Genomic DNA, 17,430 nt, shown 5'->3' with positions numbered 1-17,430 from the left:
GCTGTGCTGGTGCTTACACGAGATCCTGCCCACCTGAGTCCTTGCCGAACCCCGCAGGGGTGGCCACTGCTCACCCTTGACAAGCGAGGACTGAGTAAGACAGAGAAAGGCCTTGCCCACGTTTCCCCACTCAGAGCAGCGAGGTGGGGGTCCCACCCAGGCCTGAGAGCTCCCTCCCCCACACTGCAGGGAGGAGCGAGGGGTGTCGCCCCTTGTCCTCAGGCAAAGGGCCTGCAGGGCTCAGGCCAAGGCTGCCAGGAAGCCCCAGCCTGCCAGCAGGAGCACAGCCTGCACTGGGCCAGTCAGGGCCCATGGGGGCTCCACCCACAGTGCTGGGAAAGAAGCGGTCTTGCCTAGTAGAGGGGGCGGGACAGTGGCTGCTCACACTCCCCGGTCCTTGCCTGAGTGTTATCTCTCTGCTGGGATGAGAGGTGGGGCACGGGGCGGGGGTGTCCTGGGGAGGGTGGACGCACACGTGTGTCCTGGGTTCTGCAGGAGGAGGAGCTGGTGGAGCTGCTGGCCCGGCACTGCTATGTGCAGCTCGGCGCTTCGCCAGGGAGCGAGGCTGTCCAGGAGCTGCTGCCCGGCTGCGTCCCCTCCAAGCTGTACAGGACCAAGTCCCCAGAGAAGTGGGCTAGCCTCGTCACTGCCGCCCACACCAAGGTCAGCCTCCACGGAGCCTGGGCACTGGGCTAAGTGGCTCTCCTCTGGGGTGGTGGGGGCCTTTGGTGTGTAGAGGGGATGGGGCTCCTCCCCTCGAGCCCCCACCCGCTCTGGGACTGGCGAGCTCTAACTTGTCAGTTAGCGTAGGTCTGTCTCTTCAGGTTTAAACCATCTCGTTCAGTCCACTCCCTATCACGGGCCCATTCCACATCCTGCTCCTCTCACGTTGCCATCTTGGATGGGTCTACTGCCTGTCTGACTGGGCCCTGGCCTTTCGGCACAAGAGGGCATGCACAGCTACTGACCACTGACAGGCCCTTGCCTCAGCATCAGTGCTGCCCTTGGAGGCCTCCCTGTCCTGGCCCCAGGCCTTTCGGTGCACCCTCGCTGGGCCCTGCATGCTGGCTACAGGCTCTGGACAGCAGGGAGGGCTGCCCTCTGTCGCCCCTGCTTGGTCAGCCTGCACCATGTGGATGTGGGTCCTCCTGGGGCTCACAGCCTCTTCCCACGTGCTACCCAACCCCAGCACACACTCGTGTTCCCGGGATCACCACACCATGGAGGTTTCTGCTGCTCCCCGAACTTCCTCCCGAGAAGGGACAGCAGAGACACACCATCTGATTGATGGTCCCCTGCCTCCCTTACCCTGCCCACAGGGGCCACCCTCCCCAAACCCAGTCCTCTCCAGAGCCTCCTCCTCCCAGGGTGCTGAGCTTGCCAGAGTGGCCTGAGGGGCAGAGGAGTCTCTGAGGTGCCAGGTGTGGCTCACAGCCGCTGCCGCCACGGGGGAGCTGTGCTAGGGGCTACTGAAGAGGAACGCTTTGGTTAATACCACCCCCTCGATTCTCCCCATGGCCCTCTGGACCAAGAAGGGATGGGCCAGGGAGTGGGAAATAAGGGGACAGCACAGCGCCTGCTTCTCAGAGGTTGACAGCCCAGCAGCAGGGAGATGAGCCCCAGGTGAGTGGTTCAGGCAGTGGGTTCCATCCAAGCTCAGAGACGGGCAGTGAGGATGACCAAGCAACACAGTCTCCATTCTGCCACCCGAAAGGGAGGTGCCCGGAGTGGGCCTGTGGGCAAGGGGCCTGTGCGTCTGTGGTTTGAGAGATGCAGGGTGCTCTGTCCTGCTCTCAGCGAGTCATCGTGCACAGCTGCATATGAAAGGCTCTGAGAAAGCCTGCAGTAAGAAGCCTGCTTGTTTCACCCAACATTTCTCAAGCCTACTTGACCACAAACCTTAGTTTTACCAGCCGTTCACTAGCATCCCTTGAGAACACTCCTTGGTGACAGGCATTTGGGGAAGCAAAGCCCTCTTGGTCGTTTTGGTGTTTCCCAGCCTGAGTGCATGCGTTTGCAGGAGAGAGACCTGGGACTTTTTAGGGCTCAGACAAGAGGGAGGGGAGCCAGAGGCGCACATGAACCCACATGATCATGAGTAAGAAGTGGCTTCATAACTTGGGAAGGGGGAGTTGGGATGAAGGTAAAGAATTAGGAAATTTTGCCACATCATACTTTTCCAAAGTGAGCATACTTTCACTGACTTTTCTCCCCTCTCTGGGAGAGTCTCCCTGAGCTAACATCTGTTGCCAATCTTCCTCTTTCTTTTTTTTCCCTCCCCAAAGCCCCAGTACATAGCTGTACAGTGTAGTTGTGGGCCCTTCCACTTCTCCTACGTGAGCCACCACCACAGCACGGCTACTGACAGACGAGGGGTTTGGCTCTGCACCCGGGAACCGAACCCTGGCTGCCAAAGTGGACAGCCATTGTGCTTTAACCGCTAGGCCATCAGGGCTGGCTCTCACTGATTCGTTTTAATTAAACACTTAAAACATTATGTACATTATGTTACTTTATTAACATTATGTTTATGTTAATGTACATTACCAAATAAATCAGAAAATACAAATACAAAGAAAAGAGTGAAATCACCTGTAATATATCAAAGAGATTTTCACTCTTAACATTGTGGTCTGTAGCCTTCCAGACTGCTTTCCATTCATATGCACACAGCTGAGATATGGATATGATTAGAGAGAAGTACCCCTCATAAAAACAGGATCCTATCCCACGACAGCTTGCAGTGTGCTTCTTCCCTTAACCACACAGCATGAGATCCCACATCCTAAATACTGATCTCTGTGTGTGTTTTCAGTGGCTGCATGGCACTACATTGCATTACTGAATTAAAATCTGCGTTACTGACTCCTCTTGATGAATGCTAAGGTCATCCTCCATTTTTCACTATTAATACAATGAGACGAACCACTTTGTAGATATAGCTTTTATATACTTGACAGTTATTTCCTCAGGATAATTTCCTAGCAATGGGATTCAGAGTGTACAAATGTTCTAAAATATTTAATACATGTTGCATGTTGCCAATCACCCTTCAGATATGATGCATCAGTTTACATTCCTAAACCCAGTATATGAGTAACACCCAACCACTTTTCAAAGTAGGAACAAGAGAAATAACATTTTATTCAACAAACAGTAACAAGAAAGTTCAGTTATGGACACAGAGCAGTGGAGAAGGGGAGAGGGGAAGGGGAGGTCGGGGAGGAGCCAAGAAGGAGGGCGGGAGCGGAGTTGAGGATGGGGACCAGAGAGGGAGGCTGAGATGCAGATGCTCCCAAATGTACGCCAGAGAAGAGAGAGAGAGAGAGGTACTGAGGACACGGAGAGGCACCAACACCGGCCTCATGCACGGAGCGAGTTACAGACCCACGAGGCATGCGTGGGTAAGAGCGAGCCCAAGCACACACAGAGCACGCAGATGCACGGGCGCATGCGGATGCACGCAGACCAGCGCTCCTCATAGTGCCTGGTAGTCTTGGGTGCTGAGACCGCCAAACCAGGGCCTACAATGGTCTGGTGTCCTGAGGCTGAAGAAGGAGAAAGCCTTTCTCAAACACCCTGTGAAGGATCCTCCCCCAAGGAGGGGCGCGGGGTAAAGTAGGGCGGCATCGGCCCAAGCCCTCCCACTCCAGCCTTCGCCGGGGACTGCCCCTGCTTTAGGTAGAGCCTTCGCAGAATGATCCAGCAAACGGGCACCTAGGTGCTGGGCCAGTAGGTCACTGGGGGGAGGCCAGGGTTAGTGAGAGGTGAGGGATGGAGGTGACACACTGCGTCTCCCATGCAGGCACAGTACACCCAGAAGCGGGCAACACCGCTGGCAGTGCAGGAACAGGTGGTGGACGCCGCCCGCCTGCAGTGGCCGCTGCTCTTCTCCCAGCTCTTTGAAGTCACCCCCTTCTCCGGTAAGGGTATCTGACGGGGTGAGGAGTGTAGGCGGGGCCCCCTGGGGCCAGCCCAGACTTCACACCCCTCTCTCCTCTGGCCAGGCCCCCGACTGCCCAAGACTCAGCTGATCTTGGCTGTTAACTGGAAGGGGCTGTATTTCCTGGACCAGAGGGAGAAGATGCTCCTAGAACTGTCTTTCCCAGAGATCATGAGTCTGATCACCAACAGGTGAATGCCCCGAATTTCTCCTCTTTGGGGACTCTGGGGGGGGGGGGGGCCTTGTTCCTGGGCACCTGGCTTAGGGGCAGGGATGACGACTGACATGTACAGTGAGCTGGCCGCTGGACTTGGGACCCCCTCCCCTGGCACGGGGCAGCACTGCCCCATTAAGTGCGGCGTCTGTGCCTCACTCTCTGCCTTCTCAGGCTTCTCTTTAAAGGACAGACCCCCTGGAAAGGGCACGAAAGCTCACAGCCTTTGGAGTGTTTGGAGTCTGCATTCGTGTACAGCTGCTTCCCTCTCAAGGGCAAGAACTGGTCACACAGAGGGTACAGGCCATTTGGAGAGGGAGTGAGGCACAGGGCCTGGGTGTGTGCCAGCGATGCTAGGCCCCCACCCCGGGCTCCCCATGGCTCTCGGCTGCTGAGAAGCCTCTAGGCCCTTGGCGAGGCCTGCCTGTGCGCTGCCGGAGCCCCCTTGGTTAAAGCACACCCAGTGTGGCGTGACCGTTACAGTCCCCACCAGTGTGTGTAGCGCACGCTGGCCGCCTCTTACTGAAGTTGACCCTGCTGGGCAAAGTTTCCTACGTGCCATGAAGTCCTCACAGTGTCGCCCAGTCTGTAGATGAATAAACTGAGGCATGCAGAGGCTGGTAGCTCACCCAAAGTCCCGAAGTGAGCACATGGCAGAGCTGGCGCCTCCTCTCAGCTCCACTGACTTTCGCAGTATCCCTGTGGCGGCCCTGCACACCAGCCACCCCACTACCTGCTCAGAGCCGACCCCTCAGGTGGGGCTTGGCACCACCCGCTGCCTCTGAGGCCTGAGGAACCCTGAGCGCCAGCTGTCATTTGCCCACACACCTGGGATTTGGGCCACCCTGAGCTCGGAGCCTGGCCCTGCCAGTGGCCCTAGACAAGCCGCTGTTTCCGTGTCTGTAACTCAGGAGGGTCACCCCCTCTGAGGCTGTCGGGCTGAAACGGAGCCTCCAGTCACATGGTCCCCCTTTCCCTCAGGGAGGCCCTGGGCGGACAGAGGCTGCTGCTCTCCACGCTGCACAAGGAAGAGTACGAGTTCCTGTCCCCCAGCAGTGTGGCCATTGCCGAGCTGGTGGCCTTGTTTCTGGAGGGCTTGAAGGAGAGGTCCGTGTTCGCCATGGCCCTGCAGGACAGGAAGGCCACAGGTGCCCAGCTGGGTGGGGTGGGGGGCCATGTGGTCGACGGGCGGGCAGCTTCCTCACAGCCTCGTGGCAGCAGCCATGCGGCGTGGAGCAGGGATCGGAGACTGGAGCAGAGGGACAGTGCCACGAAGCCCTGGGGAGCGGCTGTGGGCAAGGCCTCGCCTTTCACAAAATGAGGGGATGGAAGGAGGTGATCTCAGACCTCCAAGCAGGCCGGGCAGAGGGTGGTACCGCTGTGGGGCACCCAGGAAGGGCTGCGGCCCCCGCAGAGAACTGCCGGGCCACCCGCCTGTGCTTTGCACACCATCTCCGCAGCCACCCTGTGAGCCCACTGTACAGACAAGGAACCAGAGGCTCAGAGAAGGGAGGCGGCTTGTCCAGGATCACAACAGCTCGGGGGCTGGGGCGTTTGAGCCCTAGCGGTCTAGTTCTCGGCGCCAGCTCCCGGCAAGCCCACGCTCCAGCAAGACTGAGACTTCGCGGGAAATGAGCTGGGGCCGTTCAGGCTTCGGAAGGGGGCGGGCAGGGTCAGCGGGATGCAGGGGAAGGAGGCTGTGCGTGGGGCCTGCAGCAGGAAGAAACGCCAGCCCTGAAGCTGGACTCCTGTTGCCCATTCCATCCTCACTGCTGCCGCGGGAGGGGGCTCATGATCCCCACGAGAGACGAGGAGTGGGCTCAGAGGCTGGCAGTGCCAGGCAGGTGCATGATGCCAGCCTACCTCGTCTCCCACCCCTCTGAGCAGGTCTCTGAGGCTGGGGCTGTGGTCAGAGCCCCCACGCCCGCCCTCGCCTCCCAGGCCCTGTGCCTGTCCAGGCCCTCTGAGGCCCTGAGCTCTGAGGATCCACCACCACTCGTTCTCAGAGTGGCCTTGGGTCCGCCGCTTGGTGCAGTTTCCTCACCTGTCAAAATGCCAGCACAGCCCCTGCCTCTGTGGAGCCTCAATACATGATGGCTTATTTGCCCTTTGTGTGTGACCTGGAATTGCAGGTGATGTCACCCTCCTGCCCTTCAAGAAGGGGGACTTGCTGATCCTGACAAAGAAGCAGGGGCTACTGGCCTCCGAGAACTGGATCCTGGGCCAGAACGACCGGACGGGCAAGACAGGGCTGGTGCCCATGGCCTACCTCTATACCATCCCCACGGTCACCAAGCCCTCGGCGCAGCTGCTGGTAACTCGTGCTCACCTGTCCTCAGCCTGGCACCCGAGGGCACGTGAGGAAGGGGCCCCAGAGGTCCAGTCAGGGGTCTAGCTCAGGGCCTGCCCCTCACATTCAGAGGGCCTCACAAGGTGTCCGGTCAGCTCTGCTGGCGTCGCCTTCCCTCTGAGGTGACTGTGAAGCTGGCACGGTGTTTCTGGAGGGCCCGGCACAGTGTTTGGTGCTCGATAGGTGCTGCTCGATAAATGGGCGTCCCTTCTGTCTCTCCCACCACGGTGGGTCCTGGGAGCAGTCCCATCCTTGCCTCAGCCTCATTTAGCCCTGACCCAACAGGCCACGTCTCCCTGCCCCTGAGAACCACCCCGGCCAGCCCCCAAAACCAGACACATGGGGAGAGAGGGCACACTCAGTGTGCCCGTGCCTGCAGTAGAGGATTGAACACGACTGCGCTCTGCCTCAAGGAGCATTTGGGCAAATGACAAACTGATGGCGAGTGTGCAGAGTACCACCGAGGAGAAGCACTGGTTGTTATGGGAGCACGTGATAGGGTGGGGGTTCACCACTGAGCCCCTGGAAAGACATCCCTAAGAGAGAGACATTCACGCTGAGGCCTGAAGGAGGGGGGCCGGGCAGGCAGGGCCACGGTGAGGGATACCCCTGAGGAGAGGTGCCCAGTGGAAGGGAAGCCTGGTGGGTCTGAGAAACCCTCCTAAGGAAAAAGGAGCAGGCTTAGAGAGGTTGAGTCAATGGTCCTGGTCACACAGCAAGTGACGGGGGAGGGGTAGGCCCAGGCCTGTGCAGCCCTGTGGTCCAGCCCCTCCCAAGTCACTGAGGTAGCCAAGCCAAGAGGAGCCCATGGGAAGGGCCTTGTGGGCAGTGGCTCCTGGGCGCCCACACTTCTGTGCCCCCACAGAGCTTGCTGGCCATGTCACCAGAGAAGCGGAAGCTGGCAGCCCAGGAGGGGCAGCCCCCAGAGCTGTCACCTGATGAGCAGCCCAAGGAGCCACACACCCTGGAGGAATTTTCCTATGAGTTTTTCAGGTGCTCACCCCGGCAGCCCCACCAGCCCCTTGGCACTTCTGAGGGCTTGAGAGGCCACAGAAGCTGGGGCAGCGCCTGCCTGGCCTCCCTGGGCTTGGGGAGCGGCCCTGCTGACCCTCACATGGCCACCCTGGGAGGTTGGGGGCAGGGGAGGTGCCCATTCTTAGGTGAGAGCTGTGAGCACAGAGGGCATCCCCACGGGGCACCCACGCTGGAGCCCAGGTCTGTCTCCCCACTCTGTGCATACTGCAGGCGGGTGGGGAGGGGACAGAGGAAAGCACAGGCGGAGAAGGCACTAGGCAGGCCCTCACGCCAGCCTCCACCCCTGCCAGGGCCCCGGAGAAGGAGACCATCAGTAGAGCTGTGTTCCCCATGGGCCGCACCCGGGGCCACCTGTGGGCCCACTCTGTTGAGCCGCTGCGGCAGCCTCTCCTCAAGCGTGTACACGCCAGTGCCGAGCTGTGCGACGTCGCCTGTCAGACCTTCATCGATATCCTTCCCCAGCCAGCCAGCCCCGGTGCCACACCAGCCCCATGGCTCGGCCCATCAGCTGCCCCATGAGGGGCCAGGCCTCACGGAGCGCAGGGCAGAGGCAACATGCAGCCATGGGGCCAGTCCAGAATCAGTGTGGGGCCTGGGTCAGGGGTCAGTGTGGGGCTAGAGTCAGGGGTCAGTCTGAGGTTGGAGTCAGGAGTCGGTGTGAGGTTGGAGTCAGGGGTCAGTGTGGGCCTGGAATCAGGGGTCAGTGTGGGACCTGGGTCAGGGGTCAGTGTGGAGCTGGAATCAGGGGTCAGTGTTGGGCTGGAGTCAGGGGTCAGTGTGGGGCTGGAGTCAGGGGGTCAAGCTCAAGGTCAGTGGTGACAGGCATCTGCCCCCACACTTTCTCCTTAGCGGCGGCACCCATCCTCAGGTACATGGGCGACTACCCCTCACGGCAGGCCTGGACCTCCCTGGAGCTTAGCGACCAGATCTTCTCATTGGCCCTCCAGGACCCGGCCCTGCAGGATGAGGTCTACTGCCAGATCCTGAAGCAGCTGACACACAATACCAAGAGGTCTGCTGGGATGGGGTGGGGTGAAGGCCCCCTAGCTCCCTCAGCCCTCACCCCAGGCCCCAGGGGCTGTGCCTGCAGTTCAGAGAGGGAGACAGGCGCTCATGGAGGCTCCCAGCCTACCAGGCAGTGGGAAGGGCTGGAGCCCGGTCCATCCTGCTGACTCCCTGCGGGTGGTGAGAGCAGGGAGGGAACGGGCCTGCCTGGGCCCCGCCTGCTCCCACCCTGTCTCCTTCCTGAGCCCGGCAGGCCGTGGCCTCTCAAAACCTTGGTGCCCACCTCCACCAAATGGGCACAGTAGCGGCCCCTGCCTGTCTCATGGGTGTGAGAACCTTCGCGGCATTGGGCAGCTAGGCAGCAGGCCGGCTGCATCCTTTCCCCGGCCAGGCCCCACAGACACCCACAGCCTCAGGCAGGCCTCGCATCCACCTCCTCGCAGTGCCTGGCTGGCCCAGGCCCCCGGGAAGGGCCCTCCCAGGGCTGACGGGCACTGCCATCCCCAGGTACAGCGAGGAGCGGGGCTGGCAGCTGCTGTGGCTCTGCACAGGCCTCTTCCCACCAGGCAAGGCGCTGCTGCCCCACGCCCAGAAGTTCATAGACACCCGGAGGAAGAAGCTGCTGGCCCCTGACTGCAGCCGCCGCCTCCAGAGGGTGCTGAGGTAAGCCCCACCTGCCAGCTCCCCTGCCTGGCAGCACCGGCCGAGTCAGTGTGCAGGGGCTGGGGGACCAGGGCCCTCCTGGGGCTTGTGGACAGCAGGGCCAGACTCTGGTCCTCCCCAGAAGCTGGTGTCAGTTTGGGGAGGCAGGACCAGCCCCCAGCCACTGGGGAGAAAGGCAGAGGGTGAGGCCCAGGAGGGTCACAGGGAGCCTGGGGGTTCGGTGGAGGCTGCTGGCCGGCTCAGTTGTAGCCACGTGCACCCTGCCCCCACGGCTGCCTGTCCAGGGCACACAGGGAACTGCCTGGAAGCCAGAGGGTGACCTCGATGCCACACGCCACCCATCTCCCTGCCTAGCCCAGCCCAGAGTGGCCAAGGCCGGAAGCTGGTCCCGCCAGTCCATGGGCAGTCCCCCTGCCCCTGCCCTGCCACAGCGGGGCAGCTCCTCCTTGGGGTTGTCTGGGTTCTCCAGGCTGCCTGGCCCCTCCAGCTTCGCCTCCTGTAGCTGTGAGGAGAGTGGGTTGGCCATGTGAGCAGCTGTGACAGTGAGTGGCAGCCTTGGTTGCAGAGGGGGAGGTGGGTGCCCTCAGAGAGTCCCTGATGGAGTCCTGGACCCCAGCTCAGGGTCCCTCCCCATGTGTGTCCCAGGCCTTCCCAGCATCCACAGAACCGTGGGTCACCTGGGAGGTGAGTCCAGGCTGGCCTCTGCCTCCTCCTCTGGGCCACGTGCTGAGCACCCGAGGCGTGCAGCATCCCGGGACCCACGCCCTCAGCAGTGGTCTCGGGGGCTATTTCTTCTTCTGTGTCTGGCACATACTTTAGTGTGGAGGCTGGTGGCTGGGCTGGGTGGGGCGGGCGTGGCAGCCTGGCAGAGTGACATGTGCAGCACTGCGCTGCTCTAGGACGGGGCCCCGGAAGCAGCCCCCACACCAGGTGGAGGTGGAGGCCATGGAGCAGAACGTCTCCCGAATCTGCCACAAGATCTACTTCCCCAACGACACCAGCGAGGTGAGCCCCTGCGCCAAGGGACTCGGGCCCCCAGCCTCCTGGCCCACAGCCCAGAGAGCAAGGCCCCCTGCCCTGCCCCTTGGCGGCCTGAGGAGAGCGGGGAGAAGCGGACTGGCACAGCTGTTTTCAGTCAGAGAGATCAGCTCACCTCCCTGCTCTCCTGGCCACCCCCATCTCCCCAGAACTGTCTGCTCGTGCGCTCCTCAGTGCGCCCCCAGGTGGTCTGGGCTGGCGCAGGCGCGGCCGCCCAGGAAGGCCAGCTCATGCAGTAGGAGGTGGGGACTGGCCCAAAGGTCTGGAGGGGCATTCTAGGCCCAGGCGCAGGAGAGAGGAGGCTAGAAGGGTGGACAGCAAGGCTGAGTCCCAGGCCGGGGGCTGAATGAGCAGCGCTGCCTGTGGACAGAACCTATGCTGTCTGCTGGTGGGAGTGGGGAGGCCACCAGAACCCAGCTGTGAGGAGGGGGCCCGGGCCAAGTGGCAGGAGTGCAGCATGGGCCCAGGAGGCCAAGGGGACAGTGTGCTCACAGCCCTCCCCAATGGCACGGTGGCCTTTACTGTCTTGGGGACGGTCGAGTCCCGTAGCGGAAAGTTCTCATGGTCTGGCTGCAGGGCTCTCAAAGCAGGTTCGAAAGGCTGGGCCTCCTGGGCCCTGAGGCAGTGATCATTGTGACAAACAACACAGACCCTGGGCCAGTTCTCTGGCGGGGAAGTCTTGCTCTTCTCAGGACATCCAGCCCCTCAACAGGGTCAGGTGGGCTGAGGCTCGTCCTGAGAACTCACGTGTGGCCTCTCTGCCCAGATGCTGGAGGTGGGCTCCAACACCCGCGTGCGGGACGTGTGCAACAGCATCTCCACCACGCTGCAGCTGGCCTCCTGGGAAGGCTGCAGCCTCTTCATCAAGATCGCAGACAAGGTGAGGCCAGCCCTACAGCCAGGCACCAGGAGGGAAAGCGGGCGTGGGTCTGCTGTGTGTGGCAGTTTCCCACCTTTGCTGGGCCAGGCCCCTCGCTGCAGGATGAAGGCGGGTGGGGTCAGGGACCCCTCAAGCAGCCTGACTCAAGGACAGGCCCCAGGCAAGCAAGGCCTGCCCCAGGGCGGCACCTTGCCTTCCAGGCCACAGTGGGTTGGCAGGACCCAGGCCCCTGGGTGGGCAGCCGGTGGAAGCTCTCCGCCTGAATGACCCCTGTGCCTTGCTCCCCACGCACCCCAGGTCATCAGCCAGAAGGAGGGAGACTTCTTCTTCGACTCCTTGCGGCACGTGTCTGACTGGGTGAAGAGGAACAAGCCCCATAGAGAGGGTGAGGGGAGGTCTGTGTGGAGTAGGGGGGCGGGGGGTTGGGTCTGGGATGGAAGGGGCAGGAGCTGACTGCCTCCCTGGGCCAGGGTTGGAAGGCTTCCTGGCACCTCTGACATGGCCCATGCCCATTCATTCATTCATTCATTTCCTATTATGTCCCCCGGGTCAGGGGTATGGCCAGACCCAGGGCAGCAGTGAGGGCTGGGCCAGGGCTTGGGGACACACCTAGAACAGATGGCTGGACTGCAGTGTGAGGAAGGACGCACAGGGGCCTGACCCCCACAGGGAGGTCCAGCTATGTGACTGGAGAAGGTGGCCCCTACAGTAGTCTTGGAGGATGAGGAGGAGTGGGGCGGGAAGAGAGGGGCGCAGGCTTTCCCGCAGGGGAGCAAGCACAGCAGCGATGCGAGGGGCGTCAGCAGCCTGCACAGTGAGCAGGGTGCAGGGATGTGGGCAGCAGTGCCTGGGCCGCCAGAGGGTTGGGGAGCCGGGCCGCAGAGCCTGCGGGGCCAGGGGAAGCCCTGGAGGGAGCAGGGCGCAGAACAGGCTTGGTGCTCACCGGGCCCCTGCCCAGGGGCCGCCGTGACCCTCCCCTACCAGGTGTACTTCATGAGGAAACTGTGGCTCCACGTGGTCCCAGGGAAGGACGTGAATGCAGACACCATACTGCATTACCACCAGGTACCCAGCAGGCTCCCTCCTCGGGGCATTTGAGTCCACCCTCCCTCTATCCCACACCTGCCCGGAGAGGTGGAGGCGGTGGCAGGCCAGCGGCCACCTTGCCCCCAGCACCCGCCCCATGCCAGGGGCTTCCGGAGGCCCTTGAGGCCCCCTGTGGTGGGCAGGCCAAGCCCCTGAGAGTTCTGGTGGGAGCAGAGGGACAGCAGCGTCTGGGGACAGTGATGTGCCAGCACCTGCAGCATGACTGCCAGAGGAGAGGGGGCTCTGAAGAGCCGCCTACAGAGCCACCACCTCCACGGTGACGTCAGGGAGTCCTGCTCCCACTGGGGCGTCGCTCCTCTGCTGGGAACCCTACCCGGAGGGCTTTAGCTTTTTGCTGGCTCAGTCTCCTGGATGGGGGCAGGCTGTCACCCCTCCCACCGGAGCACAAGGGCTATGGCGCAGCAGCCTGAGGCCCAGTGTGTCCATCACCCAGGAGCTGCCCAAGTACCTGCGTGGGTTCCACAAGTGTTCGCGGGAGGACGCCATCCACCTGGCAGGCCTCATCTACAAGGCCCAGTTTGGCAACGACCGGGCCCACCTAGCTAGCATCCCCAAGATCCTGAGGGAGCTCGTGCCTGAGAACCTCACGCGCCTGATGTCCTCGGAGGAATGGAGAAAGGTCCTTGACGGGCTGGGGAGGGGGCCCTCAGGCTGTTGCCTGTACCGGGGACCCCGCCGGGGGCAAGGGTGCCAGGCCCTGCCTGGGCAGGACGAGCACATTCCTGGGCATGGAGGGTGGACTGGGCCTGCGGACGGCACGCGCTCCCCACGCCGTCCACAGCATGCGGGAGACACTCTCTCCTCCCGGGGCTGGAGGACACACTCGGCTCTAAGTGCCCCCACGCTGGCCTCAGGCAGGCAGGCACTGCTCTGGACCCGGCCTCAGGGCCCCATGTGGAGGGCCCGGCTGGGCAGAGTGGGCCCCACAGGCCCTCACTGGCCCTCACTTCCCGCAGAGCATCCTTCTGGCCTGTGAACAGCACAGGGACAAGACAGTGGAGGAGGCCAAAGTGGCCTTCCTGAAGTGGATCTGCCGGTGGCCTACCTTCGGGTCTGCCTTCTTCGAGGTGAAGGTAGGCCTCGCCCCACACCCCACTGTCCTCACCAAGGAGGACCCCCGGCTCTGGCCACAGTAGCCTGAGCTTCTGCCCCAGCACACATCTCCAGCCACCAGGATTGGGAGGAGCATGTGTGCACATGCGTGTGTGTGTGTGTGCCTCAGGGAGGTGGCCACTTGGCCTCCTGGGCTGGGCTGTGACCACCATAACCCCTCCCCAGCAAACCTCGGAGCCCTCCTACCCGGACATCATCCTCATTGCCATCAACCGGCACGGGGTTCTGCTTATCCATCCCAAGACCAAGGTAGCAGCAGGGCCCAGCAGGGCTTGGGAGGCCACCAAGGGCCCAGGACCCCTGTGTGTGGGGGGCTCTGGTCACCTGCCCTCCTGTCGCCCCTACCCCCAACAGCCCCATGCGCTCTGGAGGGCCCTAGGGCAGCAGTTCAGACTCAGGTCCCTGGGCCCCAGGGCTTCAGCCGGCTCCCACTCACCCTGCCCCCCACCCCCAGGAGCTGCTCACCACCTACCCCTTCACCAAGATCGCCAGCTGGAGCAGCGGCAGCACCTACTTCCACATGGTGCTGGGGACCCTGGGCCGGGGCAGCCGCTTGCTGTGTGAGACCTCTCTGGTGAGCCCTAGGCCTGGGGGCCTCCTGAGGGCCCTGAGTCCCTTCTCCTAGCCCAGACACACAGACTGAGAGGCACCAGGGGTTGGGTTTCCCCCACCCTGACCCCCGGCTGCCACCAGGCAAGTTGCTCACTATAAGGGCCCGGCCACCTGTGCCTGGGGTGGGCAAGGCCGGGCTGGACCAGCAGAGGCCTGGAAGGAGGCACGGTGCGGGAAGGGCTGGGTGCGTCACCCAGGGAGCATGGCAGCAAGGCCTGGCCTTGGCCGAGGCCCCAGGCACTCGGAGGAGGGGGGCACTCCATTCCCAGCAGCAAGAACACTGCTCCCTCCCTCCTGCAGCGGCAGAAGCTAGCACTGCCAGGCCCTGGTCCCAGCCCCCTATTGTGCCACAGCCTCTGACCCCCACTTCCTGTGTCCAGGGCTACAAGATGGACGACCTGCTGACCTCGTATGTGCAGCAGCTCCTGAGCACTGTGAACAAGCAGCGGGGCTCCCAGGCGCCAGCCCTGGCCGAGCTGTAGCAGCGGGGCCTGCTTGCCACTCAGTCACCCTTCCCAATTCGGGGTCCCGGTGGCACCTCCCTAGGGCCCTCCTCTCAGCCCTGGGCCTGCCCTCAGTAGGCAGCCTTTCATGCTGCCCTCTCCCCAAGACACACCCCCAGGCCCCTCAGCACCCCAAGCAGGCCCCCTCCCCCAGGTGCTGACCATCGGTGCCACAGCAGGGAGCCTAGGGCAGGGCGGGAGTGTCAGGCCTCCAGGCCGGTGGGTGGATGGCTGAGAGGACCCCCCACCTCAAGAACAGTCAATAAAAATTCACGGATCAGTGGCGACTGTGTCAGTGAGAGAAGAGGGTGGGGGCCAGCATTGGTGGACTGAGGGTTTCTGGCTGGCCTTATCTCCAAGTCCTGATGGCAGCCTGGCCCCAGGAACAAGGGCTGGGTCCCAGCTGAGCAGCTCTTTGCCTGTCCTATCTGATGTTGGTCTCCAAGTGTCCAACAACCCTGCAGCAGTGTGTCCACAGGGGCCGCCGCCCATGCCTCACTCCCCATGCCACAGAACACACGGGCCGTGTGGCGTGTACATAAGCCTTCATTCATTGTGCAAGTGTGAGTCACAATGCCAGGTCCTGTGCTGGCCACAGAGGAAGTGTCGTCTCTGGAGGGTAGGAATGAGCCACCCAGCTGGCCCCACCACCTCCTGACCCCCAGCCGCACCCAGAGAGTCAGCATGTACCCTGGGGGGGTGGAGCTGGAGGGGCTGTGGGGGCCACAGAGGAGCCTGGAGGAAGCACAGTGGAGTGGCCAAGGCAGGATTTCAGGAAGGAGGCCTCCTGGGTGATGGGGGAGTGGGGCCCTTGGCCCTCCTGCTGATTCGTGGGGTGCAGCTGGCAGGGCTTGCTGGCCCAGTTTGGGCACAGGGATCCTACTTGGTTCAGTGAGTGTGTGGCCGAAGGGTGGCAGGGCGGTTCGCCAGAGGCCCCCATTCTCGTGGCCCTGGTCCCAGGGCCATGTGCGCACAGTGGGGCCACGCTAGGGTGGAGGCTGGCCAAGCTCCCACAGGAGAAAGTGAGCCACCAGGCCCCCTACAGGGATGGGAGAGGTCACGACAGGCTGGGGCCGGGTGGCCCCAGGCACTGATTCACTCCTGTCGCTGGAGGACCTCAGGCTGAAGCTTGTGGGCACAGGCCCGTCACAGGCTGACCACCTCCAGGGCCTCCGCCTATGCCCAGGGTCTGCACAGAAGGAAGGGGAGGAGCCCAAGGCCAGGGAGAGAAGAGGCATGTGGGGAGGAGGCAGGGGTGAGAGAAGAGGGGACGGACGACTGCTGAGCAGAGAGATGAGGAGAAGAGAGGGAGGGAGGGAGGGAGGAGACGGGGAGAGGCGACAGATGGAGGAGACAGATGCAGAGCCGAGGCAGCGGACAGAAGGGGCAGGAGGAGCAGGGAGACCAGCAGGAAGGGAGAGGCGGGAGGCAGGCAGGGGCCTTTCAGGCAGAGTTGAGGCCCACAGACTTGGGGTGTGCCTTGCGGGCGGCCAGCTCCGACAGCTTCTTCAGCCGCTTCTTCAGTTCCAGCGGGAACTTCTCGTAGCATCTCTTACACACAGGCTTCATGTCGAACTCCACAAACTTGTTCCTGGGGGGATGTCCCGCAGTCAGGAGAGCCCCACACCCCACCAACCCTGGGCTGGGCCTCCTCTGACCCCATCGAGGCCAAGGAGTGGGCCTCCCTGGCCCCTAGCCCGCAGCCTTCCCCACCAGCCTGCTTCCAGCCTGCAGGCCAAGCCCCAGATGAGCTACTAGCCAGAGGTCACAGTTGGCAAGGAGGCGGGCTGCAGCCTCCCTCACCTCCTAGAGACTTCTCTTGGATTCTGAGACTCCAGAACCATCCCTGGCTCCTGCTGTCCTCAGAAACCTGGGCTCCATCACACCTCACAGCTCCAGCCATCCTGCACCCCTCTTGGCCTCCTGGATGAGGCCATGGTCTGACTGCTTTGCCTCTGAATATGCTGTTCCCCGGGCTGGAATGCCCTTCCTTCCCCAGAGCCCAGGGTCTACACAGGTGTGGTGGAGGCTCATGTCACTTGCCCTGCAAGTCCCTGGACCTGCCTCCGTGGGGCCGAGGCTGCCCCCTGCTCCCACAGCATCCCCAGGTCCTAACCAGAGTGGGCATTCAGGGAAAGCCTGAGGAAAGGAAGAGCCCATGGAAAGCCCACTCAAATCCAAGCCCCCGGGACACGCTCCATAGGGAGGGTGGGCAAAGGGAGTAAGGGAGACACTGTGCAAGTCCTCTCTGCCCAGCGCACCCCTGGAGCACCCCTGGAGGCTGGCCCGACTTACTTCAGGGTGAGCTTGCCATTGCAGGTGGAACAGGAGAAGCAGTTCACACACCAGGCCTTGTTGAGGGCTGACACGACTGTGACGGACAGATGCGGGTGGGGTTTAGCAGGGCAGACTGAGGGCCAGTGGGGCGGCAGCTGCAGGACCCAGGCCCAGAGAGGGAGCAGGGGCCGGGGGCCGGGGGCCAGGGGAGGGAGGCGGCACAGGGACAGAGGAATCTTACCATCGCCCTCAATCACACGACCGCAGTTGTAGCAGACGTCCCCAAAGAGCTGTGGACAGAGCAGCGTGTCAACCAGGCAGATGTGCCTCAGCCCAGGGCCAGGGGTTTGGCCCGCCCACCCCCCCCAAACGGCAGCTCTCAGCATCCACCTGGCAGGGCACAGCCTCAGGCCAGGTGTGGGGGCACCGCGGGCCCATCATCCCCCGGAAGGACGACAGTAAGGGCATTCCTCCCCAAAAGGCCCCTTGCTCCTGCCAGTGTCCTGCAAGGTGTGGGCCAGGGTGGGAACCCCTGTCTTCTGCACCAGAGCACTGGGTGGCTTTGCCAGACATGGCGAGAGGGAGCGGGTGGTGGTAAATGCCACCCCTGTGAGCCCAGGGCTTCACATTGTCATCTCGTTCAGTCCCACAACAGGCCTGGGCCACAGAGGCACAATTCTCAAATGAGGA

General features: G+C 62.6%; 2 protein-coding genes across 27 annotated transcripts in view; one reads left to right on the top strand and one right to left on the bottom strand.

The window, feature by feature from the left end:
* MYO7B (myosin VIIB) overlaps positions 1-14,743 on the top strand; it is a 91,871-nt gene extending 77,128 nt beyond the window's left edge. For all 3 annotated transcript variants that reach the window (XM_014732366.3, XM_070242248.1, XM_014732367.3), the window contains 18 exons: positions 496-663; positions 3,806-3,923; positions 4,008-4,134; positions 5,139-5,305; positions 6,290-6,471; positions 7,373-7,500; positions 7,833-7,990; positions 8,401-8,554; positions 9,055-9,210; positions 10,110-10,215; positions 11,015-11,128; positions 11,426-11,513; positions 12,087-12,193; positions 12,669-12,854; positions 13,192-13,308; positions 13,514-13,597; positions 13,803-13,922; positions 14,341-14,743. In XM_014732366.3, coding sequence (XP_014587852.2) covers positions 496-663; positions 3,806-3,923; positions 4,008-4,134; positions 5,139-5,305; positions 6,290-6,471; positions 7,373-7,500; positions 7,833-7,990; positions 8,401-8,554; positions 9,055-9,210; positions 10,110-10,215; positions 11,015-11,128; positions 11,426-11,513; positions 12,087-12,193; positions 12,669-12,854; positions 13,192-13,308; positions 13,514-13,597; positions 13,803-13,922; positions 14,341-14,442 — 2,382 coding nt within the window. In that variant the 3' untranslated portion in view covers positions 14,443-14,743. The remainder of the gene's footprint in view (positions 1-495; positions 664-3,805; positions 3,924-4,007; positions 4,135-5,138; positions 5,306-6,289; positions 6,472-7,372; positions 7,501-7,832; positions 7,991-8,400; positions 8,555-9,054; positions 9,211-10,109; positions 10,216-11,014; positions 11,129-11,425; positions 11,514-12,086; positions 12,194-12,668; positions 12,855-13,191; positions 13,309-13,513; positions 13,598-13,802; positions 13,923-14,340) is intronic.
* A 248-nt stretch (positions 14,744-14,991) lies between these two features.
* The window catches only part of LIMS2 (LIM zinc finger domain containing 2), a 58,434-nt gene continuing 55,995 nt past the window's right edge, over positions 14,992-17,430 (bottom strand). For all 24 annotated transcript variants that reach the window (XM_023622651.2, XM_070242291.1, XM_023622647.2 and 21 more), the window contains 3 exons: positions 16,982-17,030; positions 16,759-16,834; positions 14,992-16,054 (listed from right to left, as the gene is read on the bottom strand). In XM_023622651.2, coding sequence (XP_023478419.1) covers positions 15,907-16,054; positions 16,759-16,834; positions 16,982-17,030 — 273 coding nt within the window. In that variant the 3' untranslated portion in view covers positions 14,992-15,906. The remainder of the gene's footprint in view (positions 16,055-16,758; positions 16,835-16,981; positions 17,031-17,430) is intronic.

The sequence above is a fragment of the Equus caballus genome, chromosome 18 (genome assembly GCF_041296265.1).
Source record: "Equus caballus isolate H_3958 breed thoroughbred chromosome 18, TB-T2T, whole genome shotgun sequence".
NCBI lineage: Eukaryota > Metazoa > Chordata > Mammalia > Perissodactyla > Equidae > Equus > Equus caballus.
This window is presented reverse-complemented; position numbering and strand designations above follow the sequence as displayed.